This window comes from Haemorhous mexicanus, chromosome 5 (genome assembly GCF_027477595.1).
Source record: "Haemorhous mexicanus isolate bHaeMex1 chromosome 5, bHaeMex1.pri, whole genome shotgun sequence".
Taxonomy (NCBI): Eukaryota; Metazoa; Chordata; class Aves; order Passeriformes; family Fringillidae; genus Haemorhous; species Haemorhous mexicanus.
In genome coordinates, this window is record NC_082345.1 from 49,208,786 (window position 1) to 49,236,307 (window position 27,522).

The following is a 27,522-nucleotide window of genomic DNA, read 5'->3' on the forward strand; positions in this document are numbered from 1 at the left end:
CTATTGTATACATAGATTTCAGCCAAGCATAGCCCCCTTAGATTTTCCAACATAGTTTCTCATGATTCTTCTTATGATTATACAATAATTATATTTAATTACTAAACAATCATCACATCTAACAATTATATCATTTATCATACTACTTACACAGGTGCAACGCAAAGCTTAACATTTCAGAGTCTATCTTAACATTTTCCACAGCCCCACTATCAATATCAATTAAGGATACAGAAAATAATTTGTAATCATGTTCTCCCTGGTAATGTTAACAGGTAAGCCTTTGAACTCAAGTAAAGTGGAAACTAAAACAAGTTTTTTGTGAAAAAAATACTATCATCAGTATCCTATAGGACTGAGGAACACACTGTGCATGAACAGGCATTTAAAAATCTTACAACAGTATTTCTTTACTAAGGTCAAACTCAGCACCAGTTTAAAAATAGCCTGTTCTGAGGGCGCAGGGGCTCTTATGCAGACGCAAACATCACAGCAGGCCTTCTGGGTGTACAGGATGCTATTATCCTTTGCTTGCTGACAACATACTTCCCTTTATATTGCAAGACCACACTTCTGTCATTACAGTTGCCCTAGTTCTGGAAACATCAAAGTTATTGTTCTGAGAATGCCACTAATTTATCCCTTAAAGCAAACATATAAAACAACATGTAACACAAGAAATATGCTCACTAGCTATCTCTTTTTTGCCTTAAGATATACACTATTAATTACTGAAACTCTAAATGACATTATGTTATGGATGATGGGTTTATGAGAACAATAATTTTAAGTTTTTACTCCTACCTTTTCCCTTCCCTAGTCCAAAATTTTCTTTATATACTATTTTTTTACATTTCACAAAGGTAGCAATAAAAAAGATACCTAAAATAGCAGGGAAAATCAGAGCTGAGTGGCAAGAGAAAAGCCTGGCTAGGGTGTTCTCCATATTGGCAGAAGACACAGGTCAAGTTCAAATCAATTTAAGTTCTATTTATGAAATAAATGAAAAAGATTTTTGTCAATTCTTCCTACATAAAGTCATTAAATTACAGACATGACATGAAAATTTGTAGGTAACCCCTGTCTTTGCTTCCAGTGTTCTATTAAATGAATTTTTTCACCTTCATTTTAGGTGCCTTTTATACTTTATTCCTGACACATTTTTGTCCGGTTTTCAGTCCTTTATGAATTAATCCAGTAAGACTTCACTGAAAATTTAACAAGTGAGCAAGCAACTGCTTGTGTACTTTAGCAGGCTCCATTTCTCACTTGGGAACCACTGCCCTCATACATTGTCAAACCATTTTCCCTTGAGATTGAATTGATACATTTGTCAAATATGTCCCAGTCTTTGGACATCTGCTTGCAGCCTTCCACCCACCCCACTGATTGTTGCACCACACACATCTGCCTGAACCTACTCATTGTTTCTCCTTCAGAGAATTTACAATCTAGTTATAAGACCTAAATGCAATCTGACCATTCTCTGTATGGTTCAGCTATTAACAATGCATGGCTGGGTCTTGTAGAAGCAGTTATAAGACAAATATCACAACCACATACACAGAAAAAGAGGTTTTTAGAAACTCCACTTCCATGCTATAAAACTAATTAAAAATATCATAATGGTTATTGTAAACACTAATTAGTAATGTAAACCTTGATAGTGTATATCTATTATGCCTCACATCTTAAAAGTTCCATTGCTGAAATTCCATTTGATGTAAACAAACAGAATAATTGAGATTGGAAAGGACCTCTGGAAGTTATCTACTTTAGCTTATGGCCAAAACAGATGTAACTGGAAAGGCAGATAAGGATGTTTGGGTTTTTGCTAGTCCAGTTTCAATTGAGGCTGGAGGTTTCATAGCCTCTCTGGCCATGAGGAGATTTTAATCCTTCTTTTTTTTTTACCTCATGTGTATAGTCAGAATGCCCCTTGCTGCAATTGTGGTCCCTGTCACGTCCTTCTGCTGTGCATCTCTGAGAAGGACTTTTCTTTGTAGCTAATCATCAGATAGACAGTTGGCAATAATGATAAATCCCAAATACAAATACATATGCTTATTTTTAAAGCTAAATGCTGTTCAATTGCACTTTTCAGGAACAGCTGATTGCACATAAAAAACTAATGTTACTTTCATCAATATAATTTCCCTAGAAAATACAGTGATTAAAAGGTTAATTATCATTTTAAACCTGATAATTTGCCATTCCCTTGCCTTTACCTTTGCTAACAGGTTGAAAAAACAGAAAACAAAGCCAAGACTGCTTATTACATGCAAAAATATTCATATCCACAATATACTCAGTACAGGTTAAGACCCAAGGTTTTTCTTCCAGCTTCACCAATTAGATAGGAAATAAATATTTTTCGTGTGTATGCAAAATTCACTTTGTCAGTGTATGTGTAGTTAATTGAAAGATTCCTAGAAGAAACATTCTGTAGTTAATATTTATGGTTGCTCATAATACGACTGACTAAACTGGCTTAAGGGAAGTTATTACTGAAAGATACCAAGCTGGCTGTGGCAATATTTAATCTATAATTTATCCAAGAACAAAATGTTTGAAATATCCTGTAAAACAAAATACAACCTCAGTATTTCCCAAATTGTACACAAAATAAAAACAGGCTAACTGCCAAAAAAAAACCAAAAAAAAAAAAAAAAAAAAAAAAGGACAAAATGCATTTAGGTATCTTTTTGCATACAAAGAACCAATTTCATTTGGTTAATTGCTTACCTCCAGAACTTATAAATAATCATCTCTTACGAAAAATTACTGTATTCTAGAATTCAAGAACTGCTCAATCATGCTGTGACATCCTACATATATTTCTCTGTTAGATCTTTCATACTACTGCAGATAGCAGAACTTAGCATTGGAATATGAAAGCCTTGATGCCAAGGAACAGGATCTCTTTGAAAGATAATAGTTTCATATGGAAAAGAGAGAGTAAGCTGATTCCAGAGTTATTCTAAGAAAAAAAAAAAAACAAAAAACACATTACTCCATCTCCTCGTAAGTATACAACAACTTCTTCGTAATAGGTGATATAGCATCTTTAGGTCAAAATGTATACTATTCACAATTCAAATGAAAAAATATGAAAGGAAAACACTTAAAATAGTGAATTTATCTTAAACAGAATCTAGCATCTCATGAATTCAGCACTCAGCATTTTATAAGTGCAGTGGAACCTAACATTAAGTACTTTTATTCTTATCTTCTCTAGGAATCAGTTGGAACATTGGCTTCACTTTCAAGGGAAGGAAGTTACTTTCAAAAAAGTATCAGTTTAACAATCCTCTAAAGTGTCAAGGTATCTAATCATCAGATTAAACAGAATATGTATTCAGAGCATATATTTTAAAAATATGGTCCATCTATACCATAATCAAAAATACACCTGATCTAAAGTGCAAGAAAAAACATATGAATACCCATTAATTTTTTTATTCTATATCATCACAGATTTTCAGTCTGAATTTACATAAGAAGGAGGTGTCTAATCCGAATACCCTACAGAGAATGAGCACTGGAACTTCTTATTAGTTGCTGAACAATCATATTGCCTGCCACTTCAAGCAATGAGATTGTGTAGCTTATTTCACTGACTTGTAAAACCTTTCCTAGTTCCAAGTACCTACAAGCAATGCCAGTCATAAATAACCAGCAATTATTTCACAGCAGCTGGAAATGTACCGAGAAAAAAAGGTATCAAATATTTTCCTATAAGAGTTGCCAAAGTTTCTTAAGGTTCAAGGAAAGAACATTCAGGAAACACATACTGACACCTTTCTGTACATATATGGCAGCAGATTCTGCTACAGCAAAGTATATTCCTAGCATCTAAATTATGGCTATTTCCATAAGGTAAAAGCAACATTTTTCTAAACCAAGGCAGGTTTCAAGCTCCTTTTGCTCAGTGTGACCTTCACAGGACAGTCAGCCATCCTACTGTAAGGCAGAGTTATAGGATCAGAGACAGCTTTCCAGCCAATCAAATCACCACTGCAATTTCTGCAACATTCCAAGCAGCTGTCCACTTAGACCCAGGACTTCCAACATACTGTGACTGCTCATCATCTAAAAGAGTATAAAAAACTATTCTATACAGTTCCATTTTTTAAAATTTTTATTGAAAAGGTAAAAATTATGTCATTTGGTAAAATAGGGTTTTTCCTCTTCTTCATTTGCCTGATCACTAAAAGGTGAAGTAAAAATAATTAAATTGAATTAATAAATCAGTCAATTTTGAGATTGAAAATTACTGTTAATGCCCCTCTAACAGCAGAACAGAGGGCCTCCTTATGTAACAATTAGCTGCTAACACCTGATCACCCTACAACTTGAAGATCACAACATAACCATTTTTTCTCACATCTTTCTCACTTGCCAAAGAATCAGATATATATTTTTGTGTAACTACAAATTAATTTGTTCTTTTTATTTATATTTAATCTAGCTGAGTTGCAACACTACTTCAACTCACAGTTCTTCCAGATATAAACACAGATAAGTCAATATACTTACCAGTACGTACAGAACCAATTCAGTAGCATCAAAATTAAAGCTGTTCTACACAGGATAATCTACAGATCTGTATTTTTAAGTATTTTGCTTCTGAGGTGGGCAAGATGCAATATCCCTCTACTTTCACTACAGTGGGTCTTAAAGAAATTTTATGCTATTACCTCAGAAGTAAATTCAACCAAATACCTGTCTCAATGTCTTAGGTTGGAAAGGGGTGTGTGTATTCTATTCCTATCTGAAGGGACAGTTATCTTCTGCTCATTGGGCAGTTTTCTTTATCTCTTCCACAACCAATCCTCCCCCTGGGGAGATACCTTCTGTTAATTGGCCACTTAGTGTCACTGCATGACTGATAAAATCACATCATCCCATTGTGAGATGCTCCACCCAGAGGGAGGAGCCAAGCATTCCTAACTGGATATAATCATAGCTTTGGAAGACCACAGACAGCCTTTTCCACTGGATTCCCAGAGGAGCAGCTGTCTTCTCCACTGGATTCCCAGAGAAAGACCAGGCCCATCGACACCACCACTGGATCTTCAGAGGAGGACTACACCCTTCTACAGGATCACTGCTTCAACAGAACCACATCTGCCACTCCAGGAGGACTACAGCCACCATCCTGACCAACAGGGTGTCACGTTGTATTCTGACTTGTCAGTGTTGTTTTTTATTACTGCACATTTTATTTAATTTTATTTTTATTTTATTCCTGCTCCCATATCTTTGCCTGAGAGCCCCCTTAATTTGAAAATTATAACAATTCAGAGGGGGGGTGGGGTTTACATTTTCCATTTCAGGGGAGGCTCCTGCCTTCCTTAGCAGACACCTGTCTTTTTCAAACCAAGGCAATACCACAGACTGTGCATCTGACTTTATTTATTTTTGTCAAGTCTCTCAATGCTGCATTTTAAATTAAACACAAAGACTATATTATATGCAGGAAAACCTAAAACAAACAAACTAACAAACCAAGCCCAAAACCTAAAACAACTGGGTTGTTTTAGGTATCAATGAAGTGGATTTAGTAAAATTCCAATGTAGTATTCTAATATGTACTCTAATAAATGTTCAGCAAGCAAAAATTTGTTTCTTAATTCAACAGCAAGATACTTAATTTGATAGAAAGGCCAATAAAATAAAAAACAACCAAAATATGAAGTTTGCACAGCACCACTTACAAAACTACAGTAGTCTTCTCAATCAATCAATCAACACCTCTTTCACAAACAGCAAAGGCCATCTGACTCCCCCATCATTGCCTTTTTTAAAATATTGTTATTTTTAAATCTCCGACTTTAAACTTAATCACTAAACAGTCTGTAAGCTATAATACTCATTTATGTGACTTTTTGGGCTAAAGAGTCTAGCCAGACTCTTTCCAGCAGTGATTTTTGCAATCAAGTTTTGACAACTTCCCAGTCATATCCATAGACTTTAAATGTAACAATCATAACTTTAACTGCAACAGCTTCTTTCCTCCACAACTGCTCATTTTTCATAGTAATGCAATCGATTAAACCCCTCCTAAGCACTTCATAATACAACCAAGGATCATGCACAGTCTCTGAAAAGTTGCCTTAAAGCTTCCTTTACTTTATAAATAGAAAACACAAGGCTTTCTTCCACCAACAGTATTAACACACTTATATATAGTAAGGTACCCACACTAAGAATAGATCGTAACACAGATAATAAAAGTAGAACTACATATTTGATTTTTATCAAGAAAACACATGAGAGGTTTTGTTTGGTTTTTTTTTCCCAGCTTAAAGAACAGAATAGGAAAAGATTTTCTGAGGTCACTGAGGCACAGAAACTAAAGTGATTATTTAGCTTCTGTGTCAGCACAACCTCCTTTGCAGTGTCCTACCTGCCAGAAGACAGATGACTTGGTACAGAGACCTAAGTACAAATAAAAATAGAACAGAAATTGGAAGACTTAGGAAGGCCAAGCATGGGTATTCGTAAAAGGTTGTCCAGTATTTTAGTCAGAAAGCAGCTTTCTTAAAAGTAATGCAAGAACTGTTAGATACCCATTCACATTATATCCATCAGAATTTAGTAGAAAATCTTTTCATAATTACAACTAATTCAAATTCAAGGCAGTTCCTTCAGTAAGTACCTTCTTACTGATATTTATTTTACTAAGCTAGTCTCAATAATGAAATGCCAATTAATGGTCTCCCATGAATATCATATATTCAGTTTGCACCATTTGAGAACTCTTCTGTTTTCATCAACTAAACAAGATTACATTCCTTCAAAAATTGCATTATTCAGATTTGTGTGTATAGGCTGAAACTTGTTGAACTATGACATAAAATCATCTTTTATTTTTTCCAGGTACCATTTCTGAACAGAGGCCAGTGAGGGACACAGTGGCAGAAACAACCTCAAATACAGTACTTTGATTCTTCCTCCAGAATGGTGATCTGCACGGGATATTTAAAAGATCAAGCTCACATAAATGCTTAGCAGTTTACCCAAAATAAATGAGTTTATTAAAAATTCTGAGTATAATCTTAGACTCAAAGAAGTGACAGAAGCCACTTAATATCCCTCATAAGGATAAGAAGGATAGGAGACAAGAAGTATGATTTGGGTTTTTTTTAATGTCAAGGAATTTTCTATGTAGAAAGTTGGGTTTGTATTTAAAGCAATTATGCTCCTATATGAGAACTCAAAAGAAGCTGACAAAATATACCACACTTATTTCCTTATTTTTATAGCTGACCTTTAAAAACATGTTTTTAAACATACTGCCCATTTAGCTATTATAGTTCATACTTTTAAAAGCATGTTACCATTCAGGATGTACAGAACAAACAGCATGGTTCCCTTTTTTTCTCCCTCAGATTAATTTAGCATAGCTATTTTTATTTGATACATAAGAACACATTCTAAATTAGCAATGGAGGGACACCTGGCAACCTATCCAGCAAGTAAGTTCCTACTCTCAGTCAAACGTTGGAGAAGGTGTCCTCTCTATTACAGACATAGCACAACCTTTAAATTGACCTCTAATTTTTTACCTCAAGGTTAAAATTAGTGTCTGTGAATATTTACAACTTTAACTTTTCATCATTTAAAAATTTAGGCACCAACTTTTTTCTACATTAAGACAGGAATTTTGGAATAAAAAGACTGTATGATTTTATAATCAGGACAGGAGGGTTTCCATAAAGGCAACCAAAATGAATTTTAGGCCAAAAAATCACTCTTTGGCAGCATCTTTTTATATCAATGCCTGCATTTGCACACAGTAAAAAACAAATTACATACAGGTAACATTGGCAAAAATACCCCTTAATCTGCAATAGAAGAGCACTATCTCTATAAGTGCTGGGAAGTGCAGCTGCAGCATGTATTTCCAGGGAACTCCATGAGTTATACAACCCCCCACTGTGACACACACAGCTCCAGCTACAATGCTGCTGGCACTCAAACTTTACAGAGTGAAACCAGCTGAGAGAACACTACGTATCTTATAACTCATTCCACAATATCTAATAAAGTTCTACACAACTGTTGAGATCTACCTCAGCTAAGCTCTTACAAAATAGATGCCTGTTTCAACACAAAAGTTACTGAAAAATCAAGATCAGCCTGGCAAAAACAAGCATTCATCTTTGAAAGATGACGTCATGCACTACATTACTATTTTTCCTCTTTGAAGACAAATAAATGCATTTCCCAAACTAAAAATATAACGCATTTTTTTTATTTTTTAAATCCATTTAAGAGATGAAAAGGTAGTATTCTGGAACACAGAATAACTGAAACTACTTCATTTATTTAAAAATTATTCCTGTTTGGATTTTCAATGTATTAAGACCCAGTAATACCACAGTACTTAAATCAGGCATCAAGCAAGTGGTCAAGTTAAGAATGATAGCATTTTGCTCGGTTCTGAATCAACTTAAATCTGTGAGTTCAAAAGTTACAGCATGTAACAATGAGCTCTCCTAATTCTGGTATCAATAGAACTGACTTCAAACTAAAGGGAAAAAACATTCTAAAGCCTGAAGATATAGCTATCTGTAAAACACCAAACTGCAATAAAAGACATAATTTTTTGCTACCAGCTTATTATCTCCATTGGTTTTACCCAACTCTAATTTAATACTTCTAAAGACTAATGCTATTTTAAATATTTTGTCTAAAAGAAGGCAAATACACATGTGTGCATACAGTGGCTAATTTGACAGCTATGATTGAGATGAGTGGTTCACCTACATCAGATACAGAAACTGAGATGACAAACACATGCACCCTTCATTCAGTACCTTTACTAGGTATAAGCACCACCAAGTACTTGAGTACTTGGGTGTACATTTGTAATCAACGTCATAAAATAAATAAATAAATAAATAAATAAATAAATAAATGTATATGTATGTTTATCAAGAACTAGATTGGACAATAGAAGAAAAACTTTCAGATCTGCAAGCAGTATCAGAATCATGACCACAGGCTCACTGATTCTCTTCTGGGGCACCCAGGACCACCAAGACTGACTCACCTCTTTGCTCTCTTCATACCATCAGAGATACCATGTCATTCTGGATGGCTGATGTTTCTACACAATTCCTAAAGGGATTGTTGAGATCCCAACTGCAAAGTCCATTGTAAGTAGAAGGTCAACAGCCAAAACTTGGAGCAAAGAGATGAGTTTGAATGGCCCTGGTCATGCTGCAATGAAGGAATATTTTACCTCAGCTCTTGTTCTGCAAAAGACCACCTTTCCACAACCTCCAAACTATCTTCTGCAACAACTTGGCAAAGAGGAGACAGTGGACAAATGTTAAAGCAGCCGACAAGGATATAAAACAAAGGTTTACATATCCATTTGCCTATCTCAGTCACAACAATACTTTCTCAACTGAATTTCTGAGAGGATGAGTAAAGGAGTACCTGATGGGACATCGGCCTTCCCCATTCATGCCTTACCTAAATTGGGATCTGAGGACCAGCAAGTAAAATTCATGCATTATGTGAGTTATAGAAATCATAAGTAAACAATCAAAATGAAAAAGATGAAAGTATTAACCCATTTATACAATAAAATCATTGTATAGCAAAATTCTCAAAAACTGACAAGTACAAAATCACATCCAGGTACTATATCCTGCAAGACTTTACCACACAATCAAAAACTTAACAATGCAATAAGGAAGCAGGCCAAAACTGCTTCTAACAAACCCGTACCATGAGGTACTTAAAAGTTGTTACTGAAAATGTAAACACTGAATGATATTTTATACTAAAACTATCCAATAAATTATTTTTACATTTTTTTACTTCCTTTATATTGATCTTAGATTACATTGGGAATACTCTGACCTGATTATCTAGTGGAGTTCCCAAAGACTAAGAAAAGCTTCCGTACAGTGCATAAATAGAACTTCTTCAGTGTGGGTTTACATAAACTCCATCAAGGCTAGGGAGAAGTTTTCAAACATACAAAAATCTCCACAGCATCTAAAATACTAGTTATCCTGCTCAAACATACAGAAAAGTGGAAATAACCAATACAGACGACTCAGACAGAATCACAAACATTCAAGGAGTATAATAAGAATGAAACTATTAATTTTGTTTTCTGATCAGACAATGTGCTCATTTTCTTTTCAGTCTGTTAATTACTAATCAGTTATACTGACTCTTTTATACAATTGCCAGAGCATGACTTGGACAGAGGGATGCACACACAGGCAGAATCACATTTTACAGCATTCATTAAGTGACCTGAAATTGAAGCCCTATTGCAATATTATCCGTAGCAAATATGAATAAATTCATATTTGTAGCTAGACTATTTACAGAAAATGTTACATGACAAAAAAAATGAGACAGATCACAGTGTAAATTTTAAGTGTCTAGCAAAAGAAGAAAATTGTCTTACAAATTACCACTAGTGAAGAGGTAGGCAAAAAAATGGGACAATTGGAAAAGGTATATGACAAAAAGGCAGTTAGATAATATGGCTTCCAAGGACATTTTTTGTTACAATTTACATATTGTGCATTTCACTTACAAAACTAAAACCTTAAGCTTAAACTCTCCAAGCATATAATATGAGTATGTATTATATTCCTGCATCAGTTATGAGCACTTTGACATTCTATTTCTATATTATATTAAGGCTGAAATGGAGTTTCTGTCCTCTGTTAGTCTTGAGTATTTTCAACAGCAAAACACTGCCACCTTTTGGCTTGATACATAGATCTCCCAATTTTAAATGTAGAATTCTATAGTTTGCTCCATTTGTCCTTTGTGGAGGTGGTTGAATCCTTGAGATCTTATCTAAAATTTTATTCAGTAGACATACTGCACCAGGAAGAAAAACATACAGTACTAGTCGATAAGGAAAATTTTTCTCATAAGTACATAGCCAAGCAACTCAAAACTGTACTCCTTTAGGCCACATAACGTTTTATCTATTTTCTATCTCTTTCTATCTCTTTGTTATTGGCAGTTTTGGTACACATGCACACTGTATCACATGATAACTTGCATTGCATTCCTTTCAAATAAAAACTTGGTAATGCATTCTTTAAACATCTGAGTTTGAAAACAGACAATAGAAATAACAATAATGCATTATTTAAAATGTTAGGTTCCTTGCTCATGTATATACCTACATTATTGAAGACGAAACACCGATAGTTCAACATCTACATAAGCATGTATTGAAATGTATGCAAAATTACTTACACCAGTGACACAATGTCCCCGCGTTGTACATCATAATTTCTAATGCTCCAGTGGTTCAAGAGTACTACATCAGATGCATATCTTCCCCCAGGATTCAAAGAAGGCTGAGAGAAGGGGAGAAAAATAGACCTACATTTAGATCTACATTTCCTTTATCAATCTTCCACCTAATTATCTTTCTATCAACAGGTGAAACCCATAAAAATTGGTAAAAAACATACCCACTCACTGTAAGAGGCCAAGAATCTGTTGTATTACAGATAATACAAATATTACATTTGAAATACACTTCTTTATTAAATGACACACATTAAATATCATTAATTTATGACAAACTCTAGTTCACATCTTTCAATGCACTACTGCATGCAAATCAGATTACATAGGATATATACTTATGACAAACCTGATGAAAAGAAGGGATTGCTGTTACTCCTTATCAATTAATATTGAAATCAAAGGAGAATCAAGTACACTAATTCCCATGGGAAAAAAAACAAACAAGCTTTTTCCAGACATCTTACTATTTATAAAAGCATAATGCACTAAAAATGAAATATGTACTTGTAGCAATACTAAACTGACCATCCTTTGCAAAGGGGAGAAACAAGCCCTATACCTACAGCACACACTGACACTGGCAATAAACGCAGGCCTTCCACAACAGGACACAAAAGGGCATGAATCAAAATACTCAAGTAATTAATGCATAATTAGGAGGTTCATCAAATCCCCCAAAATTATTCTGTGTGATATGATACAAAACCAGGGTACCTGATCAATGCTGCCTCTGAGTTATCTCTTGGGAAAGGGCAGAGGAAGAAGCCTATCATAATACTGTCTTTATTTATTTTTGCAAGGCTTACTTTAAAACAGAGACTCTTTTTACTAGACAGAAATTATTTAAGAGTATTCCAGACTGAAGGTTTCTAATAGTTAATCTCTCAGAAAGCTTTTTCAGGGTCTTCAAACAAAATTACAGTATCCCCCAAGTTGGCCAAGAGATAATCGCTAATGCATATTCTAGAGTTAGGTGATACATGCAATAGAGCGCATAGTGTCGAAACTAAGCTACCCCTCCTTTGTATGGTAACTGCAATACTAGCTAAAAATTTTGTTGTTGCTGCTGTTGTTGTTGTAGAAAGGCACTTACACTATAACTTGAACTATCAAATAAACCACTGGACTTTCACTGCTGATATTCCCCTCTCCAAAGTGATGGTACCTTTCATGAGCAAACCAACAGGAGGACTGAAATTAACTCTTCTCAACCCTAGTAATTACACAGTGTCAAATTTCATTCTATCATTATTCAGTAAACTGCTCTCAAAAAAAGGGTATTTAGTTTTTATTTTTAACTTCAAAAGCAATTTCTCTTTATTGCAGTTTCTTCATTCACCATTGCTAAATAGACTGGTTAACAGAGACATACCTCAAGCAGGATTTGTGAAAAATTAGTTTTTCAAGGTGCAAGAGGAAGTCATGTGGTAAGATTTTCAGCAGGTGTAATTCACATGAATAGTAAGCAATAAGCTAGGTCAAAAGAATAAACATGGTAGGGAGAGGGGGAAGGATATCACCTCATATGTTTAGTTAAAGAGCAAACGAGGCTAGTTAATTTTGGGCTACAGGCAAATTTCCAGTAAGGTAAATCAGGGGATCAAAGCAGATCACTTTAACATCCATAGAGATATGGTCCAAATCTAAGTGATAAATATATTAATACTTGCTGTTTTATTTATTAGACTCAATGCACTGCAAAAACCAGATAAATGAAAACCAGGAGCTAATTAGCAGTTTTTTTATTAGTAGTTTTTAATAAGATTTCCAGAATTATTTATCACCTTTACAGCATCTTCCACCGAAGGATCAAATGTTTACATACAAGTGACTTACGTACAAACACACAAACAATTCAGTCATACTCACTTTGCCAAACACAGGTACATAGGGGCCAGAAGCTTTCAACACTACTAAGTATAAGGCAGAGGCCAATCTTACAAAGCAGGAATCATACATATCACACATTCTCACAAAGTAAACTCCTTAGTACTCAAAGGTATCTGCCTTAAAAAGCCAAAAGAGGAGGATGAAACCTTTAATAGAAACCTTAAAACCATTGTTCCAAAAGATAATTTGTCTCACAGCTGATACTTAGAATATATCTAAATAAGTGTTCTCACACTTCTTGAATCACCTAAAGTTACATCAACTACATCTTACAGAGAAATACATCAGGTAGTTACAGTATTGCCCTAGTTGCACTACCCCAGTTGACTCATAATTTTTTCTGCATTTAAACAAAGGCAATACCTTAGAATTTAAATACATTTAGATATTGCATGAGCTTTTTTAACTCAAAGCACCTAAAATGCATTTTTAACAATACCTGACCTCATTTTGACATACAGAGTGGATATTCAACATTAGAATTAGAATTAGAATAGTGGATATTATACATTAGAATTGTGTTTGAGAAAAATACAGTGGTGTAGACTTTTTTCTTCTCTCTCACAAAAAAACCTTACAAACGTGCAGACAATATTATAGTTTTGTTAGAACAAACTGAAGGAAAACTAGGAGACAACTATTCATTTACATCATCACTATTGTCTGTTAAAAAAATAAAAGGCCAAATCCTTCAGCAAGCCTCCCTCTATTGTAAAGAACACTAATTCAGATTCCACAACAAACAAGTATAGAAACAATTCCTCATGATATTTTAACTAGTAGCAAGGTTTCAGGTCTAGCAAAATCAAAATACAGCTTCTGCAAAAGGAGTCAACAAAGAGGGTCACGAGGGCTTTTCATAAGAAACAAAATGACACAGATTTCTTCCTTCTAGACTGAAGTATTATAACTTCTTTGCTCAAGTTTTTGGCATAAAAGCCTGCTACAAATAAGGCACACAGTCTTAATTTAAACTGTGGTGCAGAAGCCACAAAACATTACTCTTCCCAATTACTAACTAATCTAATGCTAAAAGCATGCAAATTGAGATCCCCAGCCATATGATGAAGCCTCATAGGACATGAGGTTCCATAAGTAGGAGGGTAAAAACATGCCCTTTTGCTATAAATAATGATTACTTGATAGCTGTTATGCTGAGAGTGAAGGTCACAACTTATTTGCTTGTAGCTTGGGGAACACAAAGAATATTCACATGAGCTTACAGGCTTAGGTACAGTAATCCTAATAATAAAGTTAGGAGAAACTGCCACAGAATAATTACAACTGCTATTATGCATAATGGAATAGACCATTCAATAATGTTTGCTGCAGAAACAGGAGTGCTTCATCAGAGATCACTGCTCAGGCCACTTCCTACAATCCTTGGTGTTGAACTGTTTGCAACAGAACTTGCATATAAAGCTGCATATATGCTGTCATTTTCTATCCCACTTGAAAACAGTCCATTTGATTGAATGAATTTACAAATTTATATATCCATGAGGCATTCCTTTTCCACATCTTTACGTATGAAGAGTCTAATACTGGACAAGCAATGAAACTCAATAAAAAAATAACATTAATCAATATCAAGGTGTCCATATGACAACATTTTAAAGACACTAAAAGAAGTTACACAAAAAAATCCACAATGGTCCATCAGGAAATCTTACTACCAGTTATTTTTTTCACTTACATTTAATGTTGTAAACAGATTACAACTCACTAGAAACACACTATTAGTAGAATGCTAGATGAGCACATCAATCTAAAATCCTAAGCAATAAAACTAGCTCATGTGATGATTAAAAAAACCAGTAAATTTGGAAATAAAAGAGAAGGTAATGAAACTATTAAAACTATTAAAATTATAAACTGCAATAGCTCACAGTTATTCCCTATAGGTCAGAGTTAATACGCATATACACTGAAGTCAGCACAAGTGAAATTACGACAGGTGGCTGAAAGCACTGAAAAATACAAAAATCAGCTGGAGACAATAGAATGCATGAAGTCTGTCTTAATTGGTTGGGTCAGAAAAATTTTTATTTTCATTAGAAGCTTTATTCATATGCTTGCCAGGCTGTCAAAAAGTGTTCCCATCATCAGTAACTATGAAGCAGCAGTAAGGCTGGTCCAGAACAAAAGGAGAAAGTGTAGGGGGGAGAAAGCACAAGCAGAGAACAAGAGTAGGAGAGCAAGCATGACACAGAGAAATTTATTTCTTGCTTCTTGTCAAAACTTTTAATTTCAGGCTCATCAGGAGCCAGAGTTATGACTAGACAAAGCTAGCTAGACATTTTAGAGGTCTATAACAAACAGATTCTGGGGAATCTTACCATGATATCAAATTGAGACAATAAGGTATCACTGGAAGCATGTGATTGAAGGATACAATCTGTCTTCAAACTGACTGAACCTCAGTCTTCCTCACACCTATGGCTTCAAGATATATTTGACATAGATAACTCTCCAAAGAACACAGTTAACAGACTTGCAACATGACCGGTACTCCCTCAAGCTGCTCTTTAAGAGAGGGATATATTCCTCATAATTGCATCCCTGTCAGACTTGCTTAGATGTTTAATAAATCTTGGCAATGAAATTAGTATCTTATTAAAAGCATTTTTAAAAGGAAATTAAAACCATTATTAAAAGGATTTTTTTTCAATATGAAAAATAGCCATAATCCTAGCAGTTTAAAACAAACCTCTATTTCAGTTCTGTTCCAGAATAAAACCAGAGTTTTATAGACACTGAGGTGTCAGTAAAATTATAAATGTCAGCTTTCAAGCTATCCATTTTTCAATCAACAGAGGGAATGTTTAGTTAACAGATACAGCAAGGGAAAAGCTTCAATTTTAATAATCCAGTGAATATATGTTGTTTTCTCTTTGTCAGGTTATATAAATCTAAGCAAATGACTGTAGTGTTCTTCAAATCTTCCATGGATAAATCACAGTCAACTATGTGCTCTTCAAGAAAGTAGCAAAGCAACACTCCAAAACAATACCAGAGAACTCTCAAACACTTGGGACTGACTTCAAAGAAAACATTAAACTGAGGTACTAACCAGAGAGCCACAAAAGACTTGTGGAGAGGGAAACTGAAGAAATTTCTTTTCAGCTACCGATGCAAAACTATTGTGCAATAAGGGATGTCAAACAGAACACTGCACCAGAGGTAGAAAAAGAACAACAAATGGCAATGTGGTATGCTAAAAAAACAACACCTCAAAATTTAAATGCCCAGGTCACACCCACTAGTAGGAAAAAAAAAACCCAAAAAAAGAAAGAAACAAAGGCAGAAAGCCAAAACCAGAAAATCCAACGTGAATCTGCATCTTAAAACATTCCAGTGGCTCTAGACCTGCAACAGAGGCAAAAAATCGGAAGATGGAAAACAGAGGAGTTGTATTCATCTGGCTAATTTTGTACTTCTCCAGATGCTGTGCTACATATTTGAAGTCCTCCTGCCTAAAGATAGTAAAAAGATAACAAAACAGGGGATTTTTTTTCACAGTTTTCCCTTCCTCTCCTTTTCAGTGCAAATTTCTGGCTCTGCAACTGCAAGCCCTCAGATTGTCCTCACTTTCACTGGTCATCAATGATATTCAGAAAAACATCTGTGAAAAGGGCCATAATAACTTACATTACACCTACTTTTTTGCCTTGGATTGTAGAATTACTGGAGTAACATGGTTTTATTTTCATCACTGTTCTTGATGTGAGAGCTGCCTGCTGAGGCTTCTTGACAGAGTTTAAACATTATATTTCAGACTGCCACAAAAGACACAATGGCACCTTGCTATTCCCTCCTCCCCACCACATGCTTTTTAGAACATTAAACATAAATCAGCCAAGTGCAAGACCAAGCCTAAGTTTTCTAGCCCATGCGTAAATTCTGCATAATTCAAACGCCAGCAGCTGGTCTTGATTGCTGTGAAATCTCTCTTCAAGGTTCTGAGCTTATTAAGACAATCAGAAAAGAGAGCTTGACATCCAAAAATCAAATTCTTACTCTCTACTAATTGGAATGTTGCAACATTGGAACAAAATATATCTTAGTTATCAGTGGCAATGCATACCAATGTGCAGTGCATATGATTTAAAATGCAAGGTAACAATATGGAAATTTTCTGTCTAAATTAAAATACAGCTTTTTCAAGACCAAATAAATGGTGAAAAAAATATTATGTATTCATGAGTATTTATTTCTCATCTAAATGTTACCCATTCTATTTATATTTACTTGCTTATGCTGTATAAACATTCAATACAACCAAAGTAAAAACAGTGAACTGCTACCTATTTCCTGATAAACATAAGCAATGATAGTAGGTTCACGCCATTTTCAGTATTCTTCCCTGCAATTGTGCCATATGTGCTCAATAATAAGAACAAGTAGCAAGACACAGTTTTACTATACAGTTACTATAATGTAGCTACTAAAAATTAATAAAGCCTCTTTGTGAGTCATCAATTCAATCTCAAGTGACAACGTATTTTGCTCCAAATATTTCTAAATGTCTAGGAAGATATCAAAACAATCTACCTTTTCCACTATTTCTCCATATATTTTCTTTTTACTGACACAGAATTTGGGAAAGTTTTGTTCTCAAAATCTTTTCTTTCACATCACAAAATATTTAACAAAGTAGAAATTAAACTATTCCATACTAGAACATCATTTAATAACAATTGAGAAAAAGATTTTTTTCACCTTGCTATTATCAGTGGAGAGCCACCTTTTAATTTCCTGACAGACAAAAGATATTTCCAGCAATACCTGCATGGATGCTCCTTCCACCCTTGCGACACAGGCAACTCTATCCAGAAAAGTCACAGTTACAGGAACGGCAACAAAGAAACCTTTAAAAAAGGCTTTAATGTATCTCCTCCCCAAACCCTGAGCCTGTGCCATAATCTGAAAAACATGAAGGAAAGAAAAAAGTCATTACAGAAAAAAGTTGAAGTAACACCAACATGTAGCAATTCAACACAGAATAATTAAGAATAAATTTATTATCTGTTAGAGGTTCACAATATTCAGAGTGAGAAAAAAGGATTTCTCACAAGAGAATGGAAAAAAACCCAAATCAACAAACCAGAAATCTTCATCTGATTTTAAATGTCTATTCTACAGAACCGAGCTTGATACTTTACATTTACCCTTTAGCTAATTTGAACATTTCTAGTGATCCTGTGCTAGCAGAAGTACTTGACAAAAATTATTCAAGATGGCAGGTAAGCAAGAAGCAAAGTGATGCAAGCAGAAAAAATTTAATAATGCATTTTGGAAAAAAAGAAGCATTGCAAATAATTTTCTCTCCACACACTGGTATTTATTCATTTTTCACCCCCAAAGGCAGATTCTGTTAAGCAAAGGAAAGCTATTTGCAACACATCACCTTTTCTTTATTAAACATTTTCACAAATGAAAATGCACAAATGCATCATTTCCACACTGGTGGTACTGCAAACATAAAATCAATTCAAATTGTCACACATATAACATGATGACTCCTTGTTCACCACTCCATCACAAAGTTAAAAGCATGCTGGCAGACTAGGCAGCTACATAATGACACATAGGATGATTCTACTCCAACTCCATGTATTATACTATCTCTAATCTCTTTTATTTAGCCATGAACATGCTTGGAAATTACCTACAATGCGCACTGAAACACCAGCTGCTTGTTTGCATTACTCATACCTCTGAAAAGCAAGCTGAATATCCCACTACTGCTGCATAGACCCAAGCCTAATTTTCATAACTGCAATTTTAGTATAAGAAATGCTGTCTTTCACCTATTGGCAACGCCTTTTTAAACTGCTGCTTCCACCTAATGAATCCCTGGTAGATCAGCTTGTGTTTATATCCAAGAATATGGAGTTATTTTCCAATTAAAATAATGAAAAGTGTAAATATATACAGTTTCATTCAATCCTCTTACAAAGTACTTAAAATTTCACAACATAATCCTTTTTTTTTTGTTGTATTTTCAGAAACATGGAAGTGATTTACTATTTGTATGCAGAATACAAACTGATATCACTCAGATGAAACAGTACTGAAGGTAGTATTTCTGTCACAGATAGAGCTTCTTAATTCCAAAAAACCATAAAACTTAGAAGAGAAAATCTGGTTTTACAAAGTAAGCCATCTGCATATTTGTCACTAAATTTCTTTATAGTAATTAACAGCTTTGCAATGACAAGATCTGTCTTCTGAGACTATTACTTCTCACATTCACCTTAAAAAGGTTTTAATTATTTTTTCTTAAGTGGAAATATTTCATCATCTGTAACTTAGTCATAAGTTTACATTTTCACACTGCTTATAATTCAGTCATCTTCTTTCTGAACTTTTCATGAAAACATTTTCAATTTGCATCAACCACTTTTACAAATAATTTGAAATAGGTTGTGAAACAGAACAAAGACCTCATCATTTCAAGACAAAAGCTATAAGTATTTACTCTCAGCTTATCATTTAAGAACTGGTTATTAGACTCAATCCACCAAAAGAGACTATTGCCTCAATCAGCAAAGCTTTACCTTTGGAAAATATGCCACATAAAAATAAAATCTCTAAAAATCAGGGTTTTGTCCACCTTTTGACTATATTATTGCCTACACCTTAATACTCTTCTCTCAACCTATTTACTTTGAACTTCGTGCCCTGAGTTTTGTGGCTGGAACTCTACTTCTCTGCTATGAGGTCTGGCATCTCAGACCTCCTCCACTCTAATAGCAATGTCAGACACAAAACCCCATCTCAAGACCTTACACACAAATATATTCACCATGTTCTCTAGAGTAACTTGAGGAGGAAAACATTGTCTGACACATGTATCACAGTATGGCTGATTTAAGAATAGTTTTTAAAAATTCAGAAATCAAACAACTTTACTTCTCTTAAAATTCCCCAGAGTCAAACATCTTTTTCATTAATAATGAAACATGAATATTCATCCCATCCTGTCTACTGAGTCCATGGACATATATTGTTATAAACTTCTTGCAAAAGCCCGATGCTAGTATTTACAGAAAAATCCAGAATCTGAAGAGAAGTAATTGGACAGACAATCCACAGGAGACCAACCATATGCTTCCTAGAACTACAAGCTAATTAATGTGACAGAGAATCTAGCAGTCAGGTTAAAACTGCTAAGACAAAATGCTTCATTCTCAGTACACCACTAGGACAAGGCAACACCAGCAGTATTAAGCAGCTGGGGACAACACTGGGAATTTAAGTCTTACTTTTGTGGGTTTTAACACATGTAGCATTACATGGCACAATATAAAAAAACATGAGGGGAAAAGCACCAGCAGCACTGCTACAAGCAATCAATTTGCAAAGCCACCAAAACCAACAGCTCATGTGCTGAAGGACTTCTCTACTTGTCCTGAATTTTCACCTCTCCCCTCTCCTCCTCTTGGTAACAGATCAAACCACTGGTTTCATCTTCCCTGTACATCAGTGATGAGTCCTTCATTTATAATGACGAGCTACATTCTGAACTTTTCCTGGTTCCCCACCTTCCACAGCAAAGGACAGCTTTTCCCCACAACAAACAAAGCCGGTCAGCAGAAGCCCTTCTCCGCAAAAGACAGCAAACATTTGCACACACATTTCAAACAATTTGAGAAGAACTATTTAAAAACAATCCATCTATAACCTTAAGTCCTTTCATACAGCAAAACATTTTCAACACATAGGTAAGTTACTACATTTCAGTATCTGACTTAACAGGGCCCACATTTTTGCCAGGTCTGCTTCATAAACATTCCCCTCTAAAAAGCACAGACAAGTAATAAATGGGCATGAAGAGTTCCCATGCAACTGTTGACAAAATAGTTCACCACCCAACTGCCAGTAAATGGGAAGTTTCCCCTCACTCTTCCATCAAGCGGTTTCAAGTTGTCTTGCACTGCCACAGAGGGAAGGGCTGGAACACAGGCAGCAGAAAGGCAGTTTGCAGCATTACCTTCTACCAGCAACTGGACATGTGAATGGATAATCCTCAACTGATAAATACTGCTGGATTAAAATGTTCAGTGTTATCTTTTCTTAAACTTTGATGGTTGTAGGAGAAAAGAAGGAGGAAAAGTAATGGTAAGCATTTACTGCAGTCACGAGAGAGGATAAAGGGATAAAGGGAGACACAAAAACGATCCTTAAAAGAAAAAATTCTGGTTGGAGTTTTTTTTATAAAGAAAACATAAGATAGCCATCACTTCTGAAGATAACATTCTGCTCTTAGAGACTTCTAAAACGTCTGTAGATTTTAAAAGCATCATATTTCTGGACGGAAATTCTGAAATATAGTGCAGCGTCTGGTTTATGATGACAGGTTTAAACGCATGTCAGTGAGGCAAGCCAAATATTGTTTGCTGAAAAAAAATAATTTCCCTAACATAGATTTCTGGATCCCTGACCAATTTGACACCTTGAATAAGATCAACAAATCACAACACTTAAAAGATGTGGATAAAAAAAGAAGAAACAAAACCAAATACAAAAAAAACAGAATAAAATACTTTAGAGATGCATACGCTTTTCAGCACCTGTAAGTTACACTTGGTTTAGGGAAAAAAATCCACAGAATAACTAAGTAGAACTGACAAACTTCAAACCAACAACCTTGAAAACTTGTTTGAAACAGAAACACGGACAAGAAAAATCCAAGATCAAAAATGCTAGCATATAGCAGGTCAAAGCATTAAGAATTTCACATTGTGCAGCTCAGAGATTAAGGCAGATGGAGCACAGCATTATCCGGACTGAAGTATTTGGTGCACAAAAGGTCCAGGGATTATAATGAGCCCCTCATGGGTACTACAACATATGGAGCAGAGATCCTATTTAGATAGCTCTCTATGTATAAAATGTTTATTTTTTCTTACACTTGCCTGCACATTAGAAGACACTGTTTATCACATAGCCTGCAGAAAATCATCAAGTAATTCAGAAAGCCCCAGGTTACAATATATTTGCAAACCTAGGTACTTAAAAATTACCCACAGAAGTATGATAGGAAAAATAGCTGTAAAAACAAGGCATTAGCAGTCATCTGCAAAGGAAATAGAATGGCCCCTGATGTGCTTCTACAAGAAGACGTGAGGGAACAGGAAGGAGGGAATTACAACCTATATGCAAAACAACTACCCCACCAAGACTGCTACATTAGTGAGAAATTACCTATTTGATCTCGTTCATATAGGTCAAGAATCCATTGAAACAACCAACTTCTCTGTCAATCAAAACATGCAATTTTATATAAATCAATTGCACCACTCTAGAACTCAGGATATATGGTTTGAAAATAAAGAAGACTTTCACAGCAAAAAACTCCACAACACATTAATAAGCCCAATTTTATTGTGTCCTATAAAACATAAAACTGAGGATAAAAGCTTTCAAGACTGGTCTAATTTGAAGATGAGGTTATACCCGGCTTAACAACCATGATTAACAGGATACTGCTCAGTATAAGAATTTGTGTGATCTTTTTAACACACTCTTTTTCTACAATCTTTCATGATACAAGGTCAGAGCTAAATACTGCCATGCAGCCTGAGCCTAATTTTCCATTTCAGTTTTGCATTTCCGTAACTTTTATATTACAGTGATTACTGTAAGGGTACAAGTATGCAGAGTTTTTAGTAGGCTGATTTAACTCATATATATTTATCCAAATACAGGCTTGGAAATTATGGTGATGAATGCCTCAGAAGAACCAAAATAGACTAGCCCATACGTTTTCAGTTAAAATAATCAATTTAGATCAGTGCATTTAAGTTTTCATTTTAAAATCCTGTCTAGTTCCAGAAGAAGCTCTCATTTATCCTTCATAAAAGCCAACTCTATCCTGGTTTTATTCCACTATAGTGGTACCATGTCTATTCAATTAATGTATTTGTACTCTGCACAGGTTTTACTCATCCTATTCCTCCATCACATTACTCTCTACCCCCTAGCACACAGACTGTGTTTGTAAATATCTCAGGTAATGGAAACCACTGTTTTGTTACTAAAGAAAATATTAACCTAGTATGAACTGCTGTTCTTTTTTCTTTTCTCTAAATTAGTCTTTTTGTTCTGACATCCGGATGTTTTGCTTGTTCCAAATACAAAGCAGCAGATTTTGTTAGTGTCAACTCCATCTTGTACCATTTTCTTATGCCTTTGCTTGAATTCAAGCAATTACTATTTCCATGTAATAGCTCCCAGCCCTATGAAATATGTTGAATTTTTTTCCAGTATACCACAGTAAAGAAAAACAATAATAAACATCAATTTTTCTAATCTTCTCAGTGCTGTAACATACAGAGAAGTTCCCAGAAGCAGACAAAACCAGATCAACCATAATGAGCTTTCAGCTCACAAACCAAATAGAAAAGCTTAAACCACAAGAAACATCAACATAATCAGTCAGAGAATTATTGCTGGGGGGGAAAAATCAGTTTAATGTGGAACTGATTCTTCTTTTAATATAATATTACTATATGCCATCACTGGGATCTATGTCATGTACAAAGGCTTAGTTGATGTTTTGGCTGTAACTGGAAAGAAATTCATATTGCTTATTCTTAGAAATTAATTTTGTGTTTCAAGTACACAAATTAAACCCTAATGGACAATCTTGTATTTCCAAACAGAACATTTTACTCTTCAAAAATAAACAAACCTAGAAGAAAACACAGCTGTAGATCAAAGTTACTCTCAGCAATCAAACTAACAACTAGCTTAGGATGGCAAGTAATCAGCCATCCCTCAGCTCTGACAAGTTATTCAGGATTCCATTTTATACACACAAGTGTCAAGGATAGGAATTACAGTTGAAAACATTATTAATTGTTACAAATCTAATTTTTTCCCCAGCATTTAAAACTTCAGATGTAACAAAGTACTTCCAAGTACTAGCACACAGGTGGCTGGCACACAGGTGGCTGGCAGAGTACCAGTCCTTCTAATATAAAAGTTACAATATTTGGGTTTTTTCATGTTCCTGCACCTTCAAAGAAACTAAAGATCATTACAACATACTGTAGATAAAGAAAAAGTACTAAATTACACCAATTTTTGGAACTCACTTAAGAGAGCAACGTAACACATGCTCAGCTTCTTACAACTGAACGTTCTGTGTTGCTTTCAGCCTAAGGATTCAATGTCTGCAACCAAAGTTAATTGTTTAAAGTGTCCTTTGCAAAGAACTACCAGCTGCTGCTATGTTTTGCTCTCAAGTAGACTGAATAAATGAGGAGTTGCTTTGAAACTTACTGAATTTGTAAATTATATTTACAGTAAACAATAGCATAACCTTTGAATTTCAATGAATTTGTGCATTCATCCTCTCTGAATTCTTTCAAGCACCATAGAACTGTGATGTTAGTTGTGGTTATCCAGAACCCAATTTAGACAAAAACAAAAAAAAAGACAACAAAAAAAGGAAATATTTAGTTTTCAACAAAATATTTAACTTTAAGTATTCAGATAACAATCAATGAACAGCCTAAAAGTAAGAATAACAGCACTCAGCTTCAAACATTAATATCATCAGAAACAAATTCTTCTAAAAGGTTTTGCTTTTGGATTAAGAAGAACTAAGTTTCATATGCAACAGGGAAGTTTCTTCTAGCCTAATAGAAAGTCAAATTAATACAAAAACAAATGAAGAAACAAGATTCTCAGCCATGAATCTTTAAAGCATGCCAGTATGCACTGAGTATATGAGGACAGAAAAATGACTGAAAATAATATTTATTATGGTATGAAAAAATGATGCCAAGAGAAAGAACAGAAAATTCTTTTACTATTTGAAAGGTATTTTCCATTTTCAGCATACTTCACAAAAATAACTAGCTCTCCTTTAACTGCTGTAAAAGCAGCTTTGTGTATCCTTGTTCAGAGCAGGGAAATCGGGACTGACTCCTCGACAGAACACTCCCATGAAACCCAGCAGTAAAACCTAATGAACCAACTACTTACCATCTACTGTCTGGGGGATAGTAATAAACTAAATGTATAAACTAATACAGAAAATTATGCCTTCAGAAATAATTGCCTTTATTTTAACAACTCATGTTTTATCCTTGAACTCTAGAGGTCACTGTGGGAGTTGTTAAGAGCAGACCTAGCGTACTCCATCACTCCCCACCATATTGATTTTGAGTCTGGGATTCCTGATAACTTCAACTGCCACATAAGTTTCTCAGGTCCCAAGAATAAGCAAAAACAGCTTAACAAGCATAAGGATATGGATTTCCAGAAACAGATGAAATCTCTGGCACCCTAGTCATCTTACAAATATCTCACCACAAAATTACAGCTGTGACTGTGAAACTATTTGAATCTTCAAATTATTGCTAGCACACTTAAACTATTATTCTCAGGGATCTGGATATCACCCCCTACTATACCACGTGTATAGTTATCTACCACTAGTTCCAGGAGAAAATTTATTTTGGCAACAACATACAAGTTAAATTAAAGAACCTGTAATTTTAAAAGTAAATTTAATTAAAGACTCCTAGAAAATCTTCCAAATACAGTAGTTTAAAATGTTACAGTTTTTTTTTTACAAAATGCATATGTATTCAGTTACAAAGCTGCATATTGGAAAAAGCAAGTCTAATTCTGAAGTTTTCTAGAGGAATTATTTAACCTGAAAATCCTCAAGAGATTCTGTCTTCCTAGTATATTTTGTTGACAATTTTTATTTTCTTTCTAGATGAACAGTGAACAAGTATGTGTGGCATCCACTTTTAGGGGAGAAAAAAAAAAAAAAAATCGTGGTACAAGAAAATTATTTACAGGGATATGTAAAGCAGCTTTGCCTATTCTGGTATCTTGATGTGCTCAATAAATTCCAGTTCCACAGAACCAGAATGGTAATACAAAAAAAAAAAAAAAAAAAAAAAAAAAAAAAAAAAAAAAAAAAAAAAAAAAGTAAAACTTCTGTAATGGAATACTGGCTAATTAAAAGATTTTACAAGGTTAGAGTCTACTTGTTGTCCAGCTGCACTTTTTCTATCTAAGGTTTTTGCCAACTTCCAAGAAAATTTGCCTTAAAAAAAGTAGGAACACCAGAGATAAAAGTCTAGGAACTGGCTGAATCTCTTCAGCTTCAAGCATTGCAGCCTTTATACAGAGAAGCATTTAACTAAGAACAAATTGCAGGACAAGCACCAAACGTGGAAAAGCAGCCACTTTAGGAGAAGTTATATCATTATAAGCAAATTAACAACAAAACAACAAAAAAGTCTCTTTCATATGTCCAGGCTGTAGGGTAGCAGGAAAGCCACTCCGTCAGGATATCGGAGAACAGCCATTAACAGTAGTCCTCATAGGACAAGTACAAGATGTGATAAATGCTTAATAAAGCAGAAAAATACGTTAAGAACTGCATTTAGTCCAGGACCAAGCGCCGTGCACAGCACAAGTCCCAGTTGCAGACATGATGCCAAGGAACGGCAGCAGAACCCCGGAGTCGCTTCCAAGCCCATCCCCTCGCCCAAGCACCCGCCTTCCTCCGGCAGCAGGGCACGACCGCCTGCTGCACCGCCTCTGACAGGCGGAGGACGCACAGAGCAGCGGTGCTTCTCGCTGTTGACTCGGCCGGTTCTGTTTAATGCAGTCCCTTCCCACGGGCAATAGCTATCTCGGTAATCGGAGGGGCGAAGAAGGGAAGAAGCACCCACCGACTAGCGGCAGGGAGGCACCAGCGACCGCCCTCCGCGAGCGGCGCTTCCGCCGGCCCCACGGGGACCCGCCCCGGGGGAGGCGCCGGCCGGGGGCGGGGCGGGGGCGGCACCGGCTGCGGGCGGGCGCGAGCTCGTGGCCGGGCCCGCGGCGCGGCGCCTGCCTGTCCGCGCCACCGCACCTGGAGCCCCCTCTGCTCGCTCCCGTCCCCGCTTCCCCCTCCACCAGCGGGCTCTCCGGCCCCTTCCCCTTCCCGGCTCTCCGAGCCCGCCGGGCTCCCGTGGCTCCGCCCGGCTCCCGGGCGCTCCCGCCGCTTACCCTTTGCTCCGTTCCGCGGGGGGCGGGCCGCAGCCGGCCGCGTCACGTGACGCGCGGGCGCGGGGCCTGCAGTGCTCCCGGAACGGCCGCCCCGAGCCGCCCTGAGGGGCCGCGGCTGCCCGCGCTGCGCCGCGCGTCCGGCTCGGCCGGGCGGCTGGGCCTTGTGCCGCACGCCGGGCAAGGCAGGCCCTGCACGGAATAAGGTACTCGGCCTGATCCCTTTTCAGCCCCTGTAGTTACAGTTTGAGTCCCCCAAAAACTGAGGATGCTGCATTGCAG

The 27,522-nt window shown here is 35.9% G+C and overlaps 1 protein-coding gene across 6 annotated transcripts in view; it reads right to left on the reverse strand.

Moving 5' to 3' along the window:
* The window catches only part of IMMP2L (inner mitochondrial membrane peptidase subunit 2), a 407,582-nt gene extending 380,290 nt beyond the window's left edge, over positions 1–27,292 (reverse strand). For 4 of the 6 annotated variants that reach the window (XR_009486577.1, XM_059847106.1, XM_059847107.1 and 1 more), the window contains exons 1-3: positions 27,244–27,292; positions 17,998–18,135; positions 11,260–11,363 (exon numbers count right to left, since the gene is read on the reverse strand). Coding sequence is in view for 4 of the 6 variants with exons in the window: in XM_059847106.1 (XP_059703089.1) it covers positions 11,260–11,363; positions 17,998–18,132 (239 nt within the window). In the remaining 2 variants the exon portion in view is untranslated. Of the gene's footprint in view, positions 1–9,064; positions 9,235–11,259; positions 11,364–17,997; positions 18,136–26,924; positions 26,944–27,243 lie in introns of those variants that run through there. The other 2 variants (XR_009486576.1, XM_059847105.1) reach the window with 2 other exon arrangements.
* Positions 27,293–27,522: the final 230 nt, after the last annotated feature.